This window comes from Crinia signifera, chromosome 4 (assembly GCF_055691185.1).
Source record: "Crinia signifera chromosome 4, ASM5569118v1, whole genome shotgun sequence".
NCBI lineage: Eukaryota > Metazoa > Chordata > Amphibia > Anura > Myobatrachidae > Crinia > Crinia signifera.
The window spans coordinates 185,702,852-185,719,358 of NC_139220.1; the positions used below are offsets into that span (position 1 = coordinate 185,702,852).

General features: G+C 45.0%; 1 protein-coding gene across 2 annotated transcripts in view; it reads right to left on the reverse strand.

The window, feature by feature from the left end:
• Nucleotides 1-16,507, reverse strand: part of CPT1B (carnitine palmitoyltransferase 1B) — a 44,650-nt gene that overhangs the window by 17,266 nt on the left and 10,877 nt on the right. For both annotated transcript variants that reach the window (XM_083183187.1, XM_083183185.1), the window contains exons 3-10: nucleotides 14,041-14,180; nucleotides 12,564-12,735; nucleotides 9,569-9,670; nucleotides 9,013-9,150; nucleotides 5,087-5,164; nucleotides 3,518-3,625; nucleotides 3,136-3,220; nucleotides 1,773-1,968 (exon numbers count right to left, since the gene is read on the reverse strand). In XM_083183187.1, coding sequence (XP_083039313.1) covers nucleotides 1,773-1,968; nucleotides 3,136-3,220; nucleotides 3,518-3,625; nucleotides 5,087-5,164; nucleotides 9,013-9,150; nucleotides 9,569-9,670; nucleotides 12,564-12,735; nucleotides 14,041-14,180 — 1,019 coding nt within the window. The remainder of the gene's footprint in view (nucleotides 1-1,772; nucleotides 1,969-3,135; nucleotides 3,221-3,517; nucleotides 3,626-5,086; nucleotides 5,165-9,012; nucleotides 9,151-9,568; nucleotides 9,671-12,563; nucleotides 12,736-14,040; nucleotides 14,181-16,507) is intronic.

The following is a 16,507-nucleotide window of genomic DNA, read 5'->3' on the forward strand; positions in this document are numbered from 1 at the left end:
ACATGGGAGTTCTATTGAAGATGGGATGTTGCCTATAGCAACCAATCAGATAATGGGGGGGATGCTCTAACATCCGCTCCACAGCTCCGCCGCACATCGCCGCACTTCGCAATCATAATTATCGCATATGCAGTAACATATGCGATAATTATGGCAAAGGACAGCTCTTGCATTAAGAGCTGTCCTTTGCGATAGAGTCAGCGGGTCCCATGAGGACCCGGCGGCTCTCCCCTCCCTCCCTTACCCGGCGCTGCTCCTCTCCTCCTCCCTGCACCCGGAAGAGGATCAGTGCAGGGAGGAAGAGGTCACAGGTCTGGGCAGCACAGCGCTGTGCTACCCAGACACAGGTGAGAGGGGGGGGGGGGGCGATGCGGGGCGGCGGGGGTCCATGCGGGGCGGCGGAGGGTTGCGGTAGAGGCCCATTGGCTTCTATGGGGCATCACCAGATTTTTCTGGCGATGCCCCCGCCGTGGTAACTCGCTGCGGTAACCTTACAGCATCCCAAAATGCGGTAAAAACCCGATAACAGTGTTTTTACCGCATTTTTAGCTTAGAGAATCTCCCCCTATATCTATTATCTTCTAGAACACGCTAAGTAAAATAAAAAATTGGATCTGATTGGTTGCTATGGCCAACATCCAGGGCCAAAAGTAATAGAGTGTGAGAATCAGAAAGTAAGATTTTGGGAGGGTTTTCCCATTATGTGAAAGCAGCAATCATTTACATGGCAAAATCAACCTTTTATTTTTTAGTGCAAGAGATTGCAGCTTTACTAAAATGGGAAAACTCTCCCAAAATCTCTCACTTTCTGATTCTCACAATATTACATTTGGCCGCATCTTCAATAGAAGTCCCATCTTAGTTACTCAGATACTATTCAGTGTGCAAAATTATATATTTTTTTTTTACTCTGGTTCACTCTTAGAGTGAAATTTCTTCTTAAATGGACAAAACCATGTGCACTGCGGGGGGGGGGGGGGGTCAGATGTAACACGTGCAGAGATATTTAGATTTGGGTGAGTTATTCTGTTTCTGTGCAAGGAAAATGCTGATTGCTTTATTTCTACACTACAATATAGATCTCACTTTGATATATATATATATATATATATATATATACAGTATATATTTGATATGTTATGTGGTTACTAGGTGGTTACTGTGCAGATTCACAAAACACATCCAGTTCATGGGATTGTCATAAAACAGTTGTGAGCGTGTAAGACACCTTCTGATAGAAATAAGATACCTACAGTATTTCTGATGGATCTCTTGCACACAGCATGGATTAGGTATAATTCCCAATGGACATCAGAACAATTGCGGACAGAGAACGGTTGGGCTTATATGCGCATTCGTGTAAGTAACCAGAATCAGGTCTAATATAAACATTCAAGTTCAAACAAATTAGAACTGCCTTGCCCAATAATCATAACCAAGGGGCATGTGGTGAGTGTGCACTGTGCATTTTGTACTGTAGGTGTGCACAGTGGTTCCTAGAGGAGGGGCCCAAGTACTTGTTAACCTGTTGAATTTTTCAGTGTAAATGATTGCCGCTTTAAAAAATGGAAAACCCTCACAAAATCTCTCACTTTCTGAATTTCACACCCTATTATATTTGGCCCTATGCGTGACTCAGGACCTATATTTAAGTTATATTTAAATGTGCAGAACACAAATTAAAGATGGTATTTTATATATTACTGTTATGCTTTTCTAGCTCTTACTACCCAATTCCTCCTAATGTACTTCTACTGAGCGGCTGAGCTCACCGGTCCCCTGCTGTGAGTGCTGCCAGCTTCTCTTCTCCTAGCTGTGGTGGGCTCGGGTCATCAAGAATACGCTGAATCTGTATCTGCAGCTGGCGCGGGCTGAGTAAGGTCCTGTCTTCATACAGACATAGCCTGTAGTAACGCCCCTTGTGATACACACACACATGGCGACTCTCAACCAGGTGCTGGAGTTGATCTATAGGGAAAGACACCATAAGAATGTTACTATGTGTATTTCTCATTTCTCTCAATATTTTATCCTATTCACAGTCTGAATGTTTCAAAATGTCTGAATATTTTTTAGGACAACATCCACATCATTATAATTTCAGCTCATGTTAAGTGACCTTAAATACTTATTATGAGTTTAATTCAAGCAAAAAGCCAGCACCAAGACAGAAAGAAAAGACGCCCCTTCCAAAATTGCGAATGCATTGGAAATAGTGATGTTTTTGCAGATCCATTCACAAAAACTGAACCATAAAACAGTTCCATCTGTCAGGGGCTTCACTAATCTGCTAAGGAATCAGGCTGGAAGTGGTCATCCCTGACGTCAGAGACCCACCTAAACGATGCCTGAATACTAAAGTCCTATGGGGTCAGCTCTGGACCTGAACAGCCTGTTTCTATCACAGCCAATAAGTAAGTCCTGGGCTACGCACAAACTGCACACAATGGAAAAATCCCTCAATGGTGAGCAGTTTGCAACTGGATTTGCAGCTATTTGCAAGCTGTGATAAGCAATTTGCAGGTTCACTCAGTGCTGGATTTTACTCTGGCTGGGCGGTGTATACTTGATTGCTGGGTTCGGAAAATTAGCAGTCATGCGATGAGGTCTGAAACAGCCAATCAGCTCCTAATTGCAGTTAGGATTGTTAGAAGCTGATTGGTACTGTATCTCCATCTGAGGCCTAGTTCATAAAACCTTTAGCAGATACTGGGTGAGATGTACTAAGCCTTGAGAAGTGATTAAATAGAGAGTGATAAATCACCAACCAATCAGCTCCTACCTGTAATTTTCAAACTCAGCCTGTAGCATGGCAACTAGCAGCTGATTGGCTGGATGTTTAGCACTTTCCATTTTATCACTATTAAAGCTTAGTAAATCTGGCCCACTGTATAGTGCGCTCATCAGAATCATCACCCAGTGCAGTTGCCACTCAATGCATTGCTATGAGCCATGGGAGTAAATTAGATTCATGCTTAAGGCAATGGGATTGTCACAGATGTTGCAAGTGGCGATTGGTGATTGGCGTGGCAACGATGAGCGCAGCTACATCTGTATATACTGTAGCTTGACCAAAACCTGGCAAATGTGCCACTAATGTTATATATGTTTCATGCTGTCCCAGAAATGACCCACCAGTCTCAAATCCTGGAATTCGTGTAGTATTAAACATCCTCTCCATCTGATATGAGCACATGGGGACAATGCCAAGAGCCATGACCTGGAAAGAGATACTCAGCAGTATATTATCAGCAGATACATAGAAACAGAATATCATTTACATGACAGTATCAGTAAATTATGTTAGAATTTGGTTTTCTGGCTACTATTTGAATGTGTTTCTTGATTATTCATTGTTTCCACTTTCCTAGACTGGGAACATAAGCTTTTCTCCTGAATATTACCAGCCGGCACACCATTATGTAAGGTTATAGCCCAGTCAATACAGGTTAATATTGGCTTGTATTGCCGATCGAAGTGAATATTGCATGGCAAGCTTCATTTTGGGTTCACTTACTGGTGGTATCAGGCCCCTTTCTAGCTTTCTGCGGTATAGAAGCATGGCATGAATGGCATTTCCCGCCCGTGCTGCTTGGTTGGTGGATGGGAGTACAGATAGGAAATCCTGCATAGAGAAGACAAATGTTAGCAGATTACAATATGCTTTGCAGTGTCAGAGCAAGCCATTGCCCCTCCTGTAAATATGTAATATTAGTCCTTTAAGGCTTTTAATGCTAATTAAGACATTAAGAAGAAATGGGTCAACTAAATACATGGGGATAATACAGTGTGTATATGCCGGATAGATGTTGGTTTCTGTCCTGTACAACTCATGGATATAAAGCTGCTATGGACGGCCCATGTGGTGTGTGAACCCAATATCAGAAGAAACACTGGCCAAAGGTTCCGATTCAGACCTGAACACAACGATGCGAATTGGCGGCCATGCCAATTATTGGACAGCCGCTCATGCGCACAGTACTCTGTGCGCGAACCGACAGCCAGCTATGGCTAGCCTTCGCTGTCCGTACGCAGGGTGATTGACATCCTGTAACTATTTGGGAGCGGTAACGCAGCGTTTTCAGGGAGTGCCCCAGAAAAACGCAGACGTTCCCTGGCGGTTGGGAGGGAGGGCCGCTGACATCATCAGCTGCCTCCTTCTCTCCATGGCCTTTGCAACGCCGAGTAAGTCTAGACTTACTCAATGCTTGCGAACCGGGAATACTCCATTCGATGTTGAGTGATTGCGAATGGATTTTCCAGTGTTCTCGGCTGCAAACGCATTCACAGCCATGCACATGGGTGTGACTTCTCTGAAGTGGGGCAGCCTCTACCAGCTCACTAGGCTTCGAAAACTCGCAACCCAGCAAGCAGTTCGGAATCAGGCCTAAAGTCTCAATGGGATTCATCTGTGTTACCTGCCACATTGCGATGTGATCTGGTAGCTACTCCTAAGCAATGAAGGACAGGATCCATTTATTTTAACCATCCACATTTGTAAAGAAATTGGATAAGGATCCTATGGTTCAACCCAGAAGACTGCCTGGGACTGGGCAGCTTTAGCAGCTATATCTAAACTATGCCATAATGTTATTTACCATTTAATACACTTGACAAAGAGGCTATGCTGAAAGGCCAATTGCATCTGTGGGACTTTGCTAAGCTAAGCTAAGGTGCAGCAAGGACAACGTATGGGACTGCTGAGTCCAGGGACTGGGTGTGCACCTAGAGTGCTACACTACCTGAGCCAAATGTGTGTGCAAATGTTTAATCCCACTGCATGAATGGTGCAAACCGTGTAAAGCAGTGGTTCTCAACTTCGGTCCTCAAGGACCCCCCAAAAGTGCACATTTTCCAGGTCTCCACACAGAATCGCAGGTAAAATAATTAGCTCCACCAATGATCTTTTAAAATGTGTCAGTGAATAATGAGTGCACCTGTGCACCTGCCAGGTGACCTGGAAGACGTGCACTGTTGGAGGACCGAGGTTGCGAACCACTGATGTAAAGCATTGTGGCATACTACTCAGTGTGCATCACCCCGTATGTGAACATTTGAAATCGTCAAAATCCATGAACCATCTCACCATTGCATAGTAGTTGCTGTTCACCATTATTGGTCCTCGACCTCGCAAATAAATATATTCCTCCCACCAGTCACTGACCTGGAGAAATTGATGAAGTGTAGACAATATTCTGAATAAAAGAAATATTATTTTCAAGTATACAGTCAATATGTCACTGATTCTACTTGTTTTGAAATTCTACAACAAATTCCAATTATAGCATGTATGCTGTGAATGTAAATATGCAATAGGTAGCTTGTTGTCATCCCTCAGTGTTATGTATTATACTGAAACTATCCACCTTTTACAGTGCCATAAATAACAACCATAAAAACTACAATTTCTGAATTTGTACTATAAAAAAAACCTCTAAATATACAATTATATACAATTATAGATTTAAAAAAAAGATTCGGGTGTGTGGCCTAATTTCGGGGGCATGATCTATACTCGCAGCTTTCCCACGAGGCCACGCCCCCATTTTGCCGCTATGGGGGCATGACCCAGAGGCTCTGTGAGCCTCCAGCCATGCCCCCAGCCCCCTGGCTGCGGGAATAGATGCTGTGCACATGCGCACAGCGTTTATTCCCCGCTGCTTAGCAGCTGACAGGGGGGACTCCCAACAGCCTCCCCTCACCGCGGGACACTGCCGCCCGCGGGTGGGACAGCGGGACAGGCCCTAATAATTGGGACTGTCCCGCTAAAATAGGGACTGTTGGGAGGTATGCATAGGGGCAAACGTAGGCAAGGTCTGTCACTACATTAGAGCACTGAGGAGTAGATGTATGAAGCAGTGAAAAGGGAGAAGTGATCCAGAGGAGAAGTGGCCAATGGCAACCAGACAGCTGCTCTGTATAATTTTATATTATTCAAGTTATAGATGGTACATCAGTACTGATTGGTTGCCATGGTCTACTTCTGTTCGGGCTCACTTATCCTCCCTTATCACTGCTTCATACAGTACATCTGCTTCTCAGTTACTGTATAACATTACAATTTAACCACAAACAGAGGAGGCCAGGCTGGATGATACCCAGAGGCGTAGGGAGGGCGGAGCCACCGGAGCTCCTGCTCCGGGCGCCGATTGGTTGGCTGGCGCCGCCGGCCCGCCCCCCCCTCCGCAAATGATCCCTGCTACTTGTGGCGTACGCCCGGGCAGCGCCGGCGGCTGACCTGCCCGGCGCCTGCCTCCTTCCAAGCCTGCTCGCCCGGTCCCCGCCGCCAAGCGTCACGGGCGGTGAGGCCGGGCGGCGGGCTGACAGTCACGCCGTCGCCGAGTCCATTCATGTCCTCCTCCTGCGGGCCGCGGCTGCCTCTGATTTGCTGCTGCTGCTGCTGCTCGGTCTGGCTTCCGGGCAGCGCAGGCAGCCAGCGTATGAGCGTAGCAGCACTAGTGACTGAGGGGTAGATTTATTAAGCTTGGTGATGTGATAAAGTGTCTGGTTTTTATCACCAGCCAATCAGCTTGAACCTGTCATTTTTCAAACCAAGCCTGTAATTTCATAGTTAGGAGCTGATTGGCCGGTGATAAAAACCAAACACTTTATCACTTCACCGAGCTTAATAAATCTGCCCCTGAGTGACAACACTAGTGCTGCTGTGGGTGTCACACTCCTCCCAGCGGCACTGCGGCAGCCAGAAAGTCACCTGTCTCTAAACCCCTCCATCCTCCCTGGCTACAGCAGCGTCATCACCAGCCTTCCCAAGCGCTGGCTGTAGCCTGGAGGAGAAGGTGTGTTGCTGGCTGCCGCCCGTGCCTTATTCAGTTATCCAAGGTGATTTTTTTTTTTTACAGCTAAAGAATGTACTTAAAATAAACATAGTTAGCTTGTTTTTTTTGTTGGATTCGTGGAGCCCGAGGATGTGTGTGGGGGGAGGGGGGAGGAGAGGGAGGGAGAGTGAATCTCTGGCTTCTGCTGCTGCCCTGGCCTGCTGTGCTGTATATATCTTTATGCTGTATATATATCTATCTATCTTTATTTATCTTTATTTACAGCTGTCAGCATGTTATATATAGCGCAGCAGCTTCCGTTACAGCGTCTTATATAGTGCAGCAGCTTCCTTTACAGTGTCTTCTATAGCGCAGCAGATTCCGTTACAGTGTCTTATATAGCACAGCAGATTCCGTTACAGTGTCTTATATAGTGCAGCATATTCCGTTACAGCGTCTTATATAGAGCAGCAGATTCCGTTACAGCGTCTTATATAGCGCAGCAGATTCCGTTACAGTGTGTTATATAGCGCAGCAGATTCCGTTAGTGTCTTATATAGCGCAGCAGATTCCGTTACAGTCTATTATATAGCGCAGCAGATTCCGTTACAGTGTCTTATATAGCGCAGCAGATTCCGTTACAGTGTCTTATATAGCGCAGCAGATTCCGTTACAGTGTCTTATATAGCGCAGCAGATTCCGTTACAGCGTCTTATATAGCGCAGCAGATTCCGTTACAGTGTGTTATATAGCACAGCAGAATCCATTACAGTGTCTTATATAGCGAAGCAGATTCCGTTACAGTGTCATATATAGTGCAGCAGATTCCGTTACAGCATCTTATATAGCGCTGCAGATTCCATTACAGCGTCTTATATAGCGCAGCAGATTCCGTTACAGTGTGTTATATAGCACAGCAGAATCCATTACAGTGTCTTATATAGCGAAGCAGATTCCGTTAGTGTCATATATAGTGCAGCAGATTCCGTTAGTGTCTTATATAGCGCAGCAGTTTTCGTTACAGTGTCTTATATAGCGCAGCTGATTCCGTTACAGTGTCTTATACAGCGCAGCAGATTCCGTTACAGCGTCTTATATAGCGCAGCAGATTCCGTTACAGTGTCTTATATAGCGCAGCAGATTCCGTTACAGTGTCTTATATAGCGCAGCAGATTCCGTTACAGCGTCTTATATAGCGCAGCAAATTCCGTTACAGTGTCTTATATAGCGCAGCAGATTCCGTTACAGCGTCTTATATAGCGCAGCAGATTCCGTTACAGCGTCTTATATAGCGCAGCAGATTCCGTTACAGTGTCTTATATAGCGCAGCAGATTCCGTTACAGTGTCTTATATAGCGCAGCAGATTCCGTTACAGCATCTTATATAGCGCAGCAGATTCGTCTACAGTGTCTTATATATTTCAAATGTAACATGCCAACACATGTTAGCCACGCCCCCAATTCATTTCCGGGGGGGGGGGGGGGGGGGGGCGCGAAATATGCCCTTGCTCCGGGCACCATGGCACCTAGCTACACCGCTGATGATACCAGGCAAACCAGTGTTTTTGCCAAGTTTCCCAACCATTTGAAAAATTACAGTTTTGCCTACAGTATCAAGCTGGCCATGCATCTACAGAGTTATTGCCAGGCCTGATGGAAGAAAAACCTGGTAATATCTGAATGACCGTTTTCTGTCCAGCATTTCAAAGCAAATGGTCAAATGTCATTGGCTCTCATCCATTACCAGGTTTTTTTTCCAACCAGTCAGATTGGACAATAAATCTGTAGATGTATGGCCAGCTTCAGGTCCAATATTGGATACATGCCAACTTTATTTCAAAACATTTCTGATTTATTTTCAAGAGAATTACGTATATCACATTCATTTTTTGGGGCAATGCATGCTGCAATATTGGGCCAAAATAAAAAGTGATATTAAGGACTCAGTTGACAGTATTAAGATATTAAGGGGCAGATTTATTAAGCTTGGAGAAGAGATAAACTGGAGATAAAACGGAGAAAAGGTAAAAGGAGATAAAGCACCAGCCAATCAGCTGTGTTTGAAAAAGACAGTTGGGAGTTGATTGGCTGCTGCTTTATCTCCTGTTACCTTTTCTCCGCTTTATCTCCAGTTTATCTCTTCTCCAAGCTTAATAAATCTGCCCCTAAGATACAAAAGATTTACATATATTTCTTCATCTGTGAATGGTTTTTAGTGGTCCTATACTGCACCTACATAATTTGTTGCCCACCAAGACTTGAGATGAAGATATTTCTGTAACTTGCGTCCTAAGCCTTTCTGGAACTCCTCAGACAGACCCTTCATTCGATTGTAATTCTCCTCATCCAGCAATGGCTGCACCGACTGTAGGTACTGCAATGAAACCATTCATGGTAGGAACAGTAAGCAGTAGTTGTCTTCCCTTCTTGAGTTCTCACTGCATATACATTATAATGTAAGTACTTTCCTGTCTAATTTGTTTAGGATAAGCGTCTGATCTATTCAACTCTAAAGGCATAAACACTTCTGACTGACTGTGGGCAAAGGCATAACTACCATAGCAGCTGCTATGGGGCCCAGAGTTGAAGGGGGCCCATCTTTACTGTCTAAGTAATATGTTTTAAATACATTTATCACCATCAGTTGCTAAATTGGGGTCCATACAAACTTTTGCTATGGGGCCTACAAATATCTAGTGATGCCCCTGTCTGTGGGACATGCAAAAAAATCTGCAACTAGCTGCAGCTCCTCCTGATTTTTTATTGCATGCCAATATGCACAGCTTTCATACCCTCTCTATTGTGTCCTCTAGCCGTGGCACTGGCAATCTTGGGAGGGACATCTGGAAACTGTAGAGCATTGGCTGCCGGCTGGCCATTATCTTCATGCAGCCCTGTGATGGAAAATAGGATATTAGTAAATGGCACAAATAAGGGGGAAAATTTTGATTTAACAAAATGTTTGCTGCTAGATATAAAAGGCCAACAATTTTAAATACAAAACCAGGCATGTTTTTTGTTTAATATTATTGCCAATTAACTGTAAAGTGCAGCATAATGTGTTGGAACCAGGGCTATTTTTCCTGCCGTTCCTGAAGTTCAGATGAAAAATCACCTCATCAGGAATGGTGTTCCGGAACGTTGATTAACCAGCGACGGAACGACTGCCACCGACAGGGCCGGCTCCAGACATGCTCAATAGGATAGGAGTGGTCACAGCAGGTGCCAGGCCTAAAGAGCGCATAAAGGTCTTTCCCGGTGACCCCGGGGGGGTGCTTCAAAAATCTCACACAGGGTGATAGTAGGCCTCTCACTGTTTGAAGCCCCAGCCCCCCACAAAAGCTCCGCCCACATATTCACCTGCTCTGCTCCTTCCCACAGAGTTCCTAAACCAATTTTTCTACTAAAATAGCACTGGTTGGAACTGTATCTATATATATAAAAGTCACCTTTATGAGGTGAAAAGTACTGCCAGTGACCACTAGAGGCCACTCAAAGGACCAAATGACAGAAATGAAAGCAATTTTTGCAGGGACACTGAACCTTTCAAATTTGCTGGAAATGGAGAGAGGGAGCTGTGAAGACAGAGAGTGGAGGTAGGAGCAGATAGGGACTGGGGGTGGGGTGGAGAGTTTGTAGCTAAAAACGGTCACAGCTCAAAGTGAAAGTACATTGCAGAAGCCGTCATTTTGACGTGTTTTTAACTAGTAAATGATAATAATCATCACCATCATCTTTTAGTGACTGGAATAGGACTGAGACAGGTAATTTGTTGAACTATATGTATAAACTATATTAACTAAGAATAAGTTCAGTAAAATCCAGTTTTGAAGATAATATCAAGGTTAAGTAGACAGCAGTATCAAAGAGGAGCAGAAGTAAGTGTTTTTAACAATGTTAACAAATTAATTGCAGAATGACAGATAATTTAAATGATAACCAACAATTAAGGAGATACACTGGAGTCTACAGATTTAAAGAAGTGCACAACAGGCAACAATATGCTGAGCTTACAGCTCATAGAAGGTATTAGGCCAGATGTACTAAGCCTTAAAAAGTGATAAAGAGGATATAGTTCCAACCAATCAACTTCTAGCTGTCATGTTACTGGATGTCAGTGGCATAACTGTGGAGGGTCAAGCAAGGAGCAGTTACACCAGACTTGAAGGCAGTGTGGCCCGAGACATGCAGAAGCCTGAACATGGAGGGGCTATTGGACAAGGAGGCACCAGCCCGCTCGTGCAGTGTGGAGAAAGATTGGCGGGCAGGTGAGCACTGGGAGGGCAGATTGCTGAGAGGAGCATATGGTAGGATGGAGAGTAGCAGGGCCGCCAAGAGGAGCTGTTAAGAGGAAACAGGTGAGAGGAGTGGAGCAGTAGAGGTTAGAAAGACTAGGGTGGGTGAGGAACAGGGAGAACAGGTTATTGATTGGAAGCATCAGGGCAGCAGCAGCACAGACGAGACTCCAGCTATCAGTGTTAGAGAGGACATTTTGACAGATGGCAAGCCATTTTGAGCCCTGCAGGGTAAGGACAGACAAGGGGCAGGATGGGTCTTTGGAGGCCAGACCCCAGACAATAGCACCCAATGAACATTGCTTAAGTTCTAAGAAGGAATGCTTTATCCTGCACAATTATGTTTTCTATATGTCACTACTCTCTCTCTCTATCTCCCTGTCTCTCTATCTCCCTGTCTCTCCCTGATGCTGTCTCTCCCTATTAATCTTTCTGGCACTGTCTCTCTCTCCCCGATGCTGTCTTTCTCTTATACTCACCTATACTGTCTCTCCCTCACCGTCTCTCTCTAGCCTTTACTCTGTCTGATACTGTCTCTCCCTTTCTTTCTCCCTGAATAACTCTTTTTCTCTCTATGACGCTGTCTTCCCCTGACACGCTCTCAATCTCCCTCTCTCACTTCCTGACTCCCCATCTCTCCATGGCACTGTCTCTATTGCTCTCTCTCTGTCACTGTATCTCTCCCTCTCTGACAGTGTGTCTCTCTATCTCACCCTCTCTAAAAAAAAAAAATCCCTCACTCGGAGGTCTCCCTGATTCTGTCTCCCTCTTTCCCTGACTATGTCTATCTCCCCCTCTCTGTCCCCTTTTCTGCCTCTCTTTCTCCCTGACACTGTCTCTTTTCCTCACTCCCTTCCTGGTTCTCTCTCTCACGCTCTCTGTGCCTTACACTGACTATCTCTCTCACTCACTTCCTAACATTGTGTATCTCTGACACACTCACTATCTTCCTGGCACCTTATCTCCCTAAAACCCTTTCTCTCTGTCTACAGATGGAGCCAATCTCATTAGAGCAGCTCCTGGCGATCTGATCGCCATCCGCCATCCCCCGCCAGCACGCGCCGCCCCATCCACCAGAATGAGGATTGTGTGCTCCATTCTCTGCAATACTCGTCCAATACTCGTCTCTGTCCCCCTGCCAGCTGCCACCAGCGGTTTGGATACATCGCGATGGTGGTCTGACTGAAGCTGGCTACATTTGTACCTGACACTTTCTCTCTTTCTCTAACTATCTCTGCCTGACACCCCCTCACTGCCCTCAACCCACCACCATCCTCTTTGTCTCTGTATTTTACTCTCCTCACTCTCTTTCTGTAGCAGGTGGAAAGGGCCCTTTAAATATTTTGCTATGGGGCCCAGAAAGCTGGTTGGTTGGTAATTTATCATTCTGCACTTTAAACTTTTTCAAGGCTTAGTGCATCTGACCCATAGGAAAACAGACATCATGTCAAACCACCTTTTTGAGTAGCTTCCAACAATAGCGCAGACTTACCCCCCAAAGCTTGGTTTTCAAACTCCTTTTTCCATGTGGCTCAAACATCCAGCCATGGTATGACAGGAGAGTGCGTAGGACCTGGCGATAAATCAGGATCCCAGAGACCCAAACTCCTGAAGAGAAGACAATAGCACTGACCACAGTGCGAGACACCGGAGACAGGACAGACCTGGAGACAGATAGATGATTTTATGATGTGATGGATAAAGTTCAAGAGAAGAGATTGAGAAGCAAGTGATATACATGTGGTGCTTATAGTTTAGTTATCCTTTATATTAGGTTAAAAATAGACAGGAAACATTTAGCAATGGACGGCTCCAAATGTACAGAACATACAGTCAAGGAAACAATATGGTGGTTTGGTCACCAATGTATTTTTTTTTTTTAAATCAGATCAGTTTTCTTGGTTTTAAGACATATAGAAGAAGAACCCCAAGCATCAATAACGCCACTGAACAATAATGTTACCTTTTTTTTTAATAGTGTACAAACATTGTCAGAAAGGGAAATTAGTTTATGGCTATACACAGGTTATACATTATGAAGAGGAACCAAAAGCACTTAGTACACATCATAAAACAATTTGTGAGCTTAAATAAACATACACAGTAGCATAATAATTCAAATGCTAACTGTCTGTCTTGCCAGATGCCTCACCTGCTCCAAAAGTCTCAGCCACATCATCCCTCAAAGTGTATACAGAATTAAACCTAGGGTTTTATATCTGCTCATATTTCAACAGGACTAAGGGGTCCACCACTGCCCCTGTCCTCCTCTTCCTGTCACCCACTGTTTAACGTGTCACATTCTGCTTCCCCTGCCTCTTCCTGTCACCATCAGCCTCTTCCTGTCAACCACTGCTGTGTTGCATATTATAAACTTGGGTTGGGGTGGAGGAGAGGGACCTAAATTATCTTTTTGCTCCTGGGCTCAACACCCACAAGTTCCGCCACTGATCAGAAATCCACTTCCAAAATGTAGGGGCCCTGAGAGACACATTGTAGATATACAGGGGATGATTTTTAAAAAACTTTTTATCATAGAAACATAAGTATAAAAATAGAATGTGATGGCAGATAAGAACCATTTGGCCATCAAGTCTGCCCCTTATAAATGTGTAAAGTTACCCTTATGTACAGTATATCCCAAGCATGTTTAAATTGCTCTACTGCTTTAGCCTCTACCACCTCTGATGGGCGGCTGTTCCACTTGTCCACTACCATTTGTATGACAAACGTGTTGCATATGATAAATACGCTGTAATCAGGACAGTTGGGAGGTTTATGGGTGTGTATCCTAACTAGAAACATGCTATGCCTACTAATATGATTAGTCTACATACTGGTTTATTGAAGACAGTAAATCGGTGTTAAATTCTGCAGCACTTACACATTTGTGTCATGTATTTGTCTATAGAAAGAATTCTCTCATACTGACAGCATAAAGAACACTCTGCTACACCATGGTCACTTACTTTCCAGGTACAAGGCTGCTGATCTTGGTAATAAGTCCAAGTGACACATCCACCTTTCCATATAGAGAGCCAAGAGTCACAGCTACCACAGCAAACCACGTGGAGGGGCTGGCAGGATATACTCCACTTAGTACTGAGCTCTGCCAGAGACAGCATTAGACAATCTTTATTGTGAGCTTTCTTCCACACTCAGTGTGTCCTTTGTTTGCAAATTAGAGAAACGTTGTAGAAACAATATTTTGTACAGTAATAGGGGAGAGCTCAAACTACTCAGTATTTCCTAAATGATTAACTTTGCATTACAGGGTTTTATATATAGCAAACCAGGTATGGGTCAGTATGAGCACTGACTATGTGGCTGAATCAGAGATGCACATTATAGTTTCAGCATCTGTGTCTTTGTAAATCTTGCAGGATACATCTTGTGTAAAAATACACAGACTGTTGGATTCTCTAATCAGCTGCAGCATTACATCATCGGACATATAATTTCACATTGCGAAATACAGGGTCGCACTGGGACTTTGAAAAGGTTCAGTCCCATGGCGTCCCTGCATTTTGCACTTTTCAGACTGCATCACACTGCAAAACAACACGGCAACAAATCGGTAGGAACCCTTCTTTTTTAACGGTTTGTAAAGCTGTGTTGCTATCGGTTTGCTGGACCCGGTAACCCTTTTCACATCACACCAATTACCGTGTCGAACCGGCAAGAAACCCGGTAATTAGGTGTGATGCGAAAGGTTATTGATACCCCTTTTACACCGCCGAAAAATCCGGGTCAGCGGCGGGTCAGACCCGGATCCGCGGCGGTGTAAATGGGGGGTATCCGTTTCCATTTACACGGGTCCTCTACCCAGGTCCTGACCTGGGTAGAACACGGATAGGACCCGTGTAAATGTCGGTGTAAATGGTCCCGCTGCGGGTGCAGGCACCCGCAGCGGGTCCACAGCGTGCAGCGCTGGGGAAGATGTTCCCAGCTGCTGCGGGAGGAGGGGGGTCCCTGCGGCTGCTGAGGAGAGGGGGGTACCTGTCAGCCTGCTGTGCTGGGGGTACGGGGGTGCTAGGGGTGCTGGGGGTACCTGTCCTGCCTGCGGTCGGATCTCAGCGGAGAAGATGATGTGCGCCGCTGCTGTATCACCACCCCCCCCCCCCCCCCCGCATCCGGCAGCCGGTCCCTGCGGCGTATGGAGCGTCAGTATCGGCGGTCCCTCCAGCGCATAGGAACTAGTACTAGTTCCCATGCGCCAGAGGGACCCCCGCCACTGACACTCCATACGCCGCACGCCGCAGGGACCGTCTGCCGGGGAGGGGGGGGGGGGGGTGGTACAGCAACGGCGCACATCATCTTCTCCGCTGAGATCCGACCGCAGACAGGACAGGTACCTTCAGCACCCCTTGCACCCCCCAGCACCCCGGTACCCCCAGGTACACCAAGCACAGCAGGCAGGACAGGTACCCTCCGGCACCCCCAGCACCTTAAAAAAAAAAAAAAAAAAAAAAAACACTTAACCTGGGTCAGCCCTGATATATATATATATTATATTTCTATATATTATATATTTCTATATATATATATATATATATATATATATATATATATATATATTTCTATATATATATATATATATATATATATATATATATATATATATATTTTTCTATAAATATATATATAAAATATTATTTAAGGCAGGGCTGACCCAGGTTCAGTGTAAATGGTGCAGACCCAGGTCCGACCCAGGTCAAAGTGCTGTGTAAATGGGGTATAAAGCAGGGTCAGACCCTGGATACTCCAGCATTCAAAGACCAGGGTCCGACCAGGGTTTTTGGTGTAAAAGGGGTATGAGTAACACTCAGGCAGGATGTCTAGGTAAATCACAGGGCAAGTAAAGCAGTGTCCAAGGACACAGCAACAGGATTTATCAAACCCAGGTAACAGGGCCTACGCACCCTGTTTTTTGGAATGCCATCCCCAATTGCCAGCAGCATGTTTGCACTGTGCAATCCCAAATCTGCATATGTGCAAGGTGACTCCTGTGCATGCACAGATCTAAAAACACTGCTGTTTAGTGTAAACATCAAAATAGCTTCCTTCTCTGAATCAGCCCTTATGTTACAATGACAACAAGAGATGCTGAAACCCATGATTACTATCCATGTGTCACCATGGCCAGATAACCTTAGCACTCTGTATGCTAGCTGCCCTTCCAGCCTGTAGCTTGAATGAACAAGGCCGGGAGTAAATGTGCAAAGCGCTGTGTAAAAGTGTTTCTGCTCACCATCCCCTTTTTTCCTGTGACTATGGGTGCCATTCTTTAACACAAAGTTGATCTTTGTGAACACAAGTGGCTGGACCCTGGAAGAAGACTGATACTTTTATTGTATATTTCCTTCATTTACATCAGATTATAAACTCTGTCGAGTAGTCACCTCACCTTTTGTATAATGGTTTTCTAAAGTATAT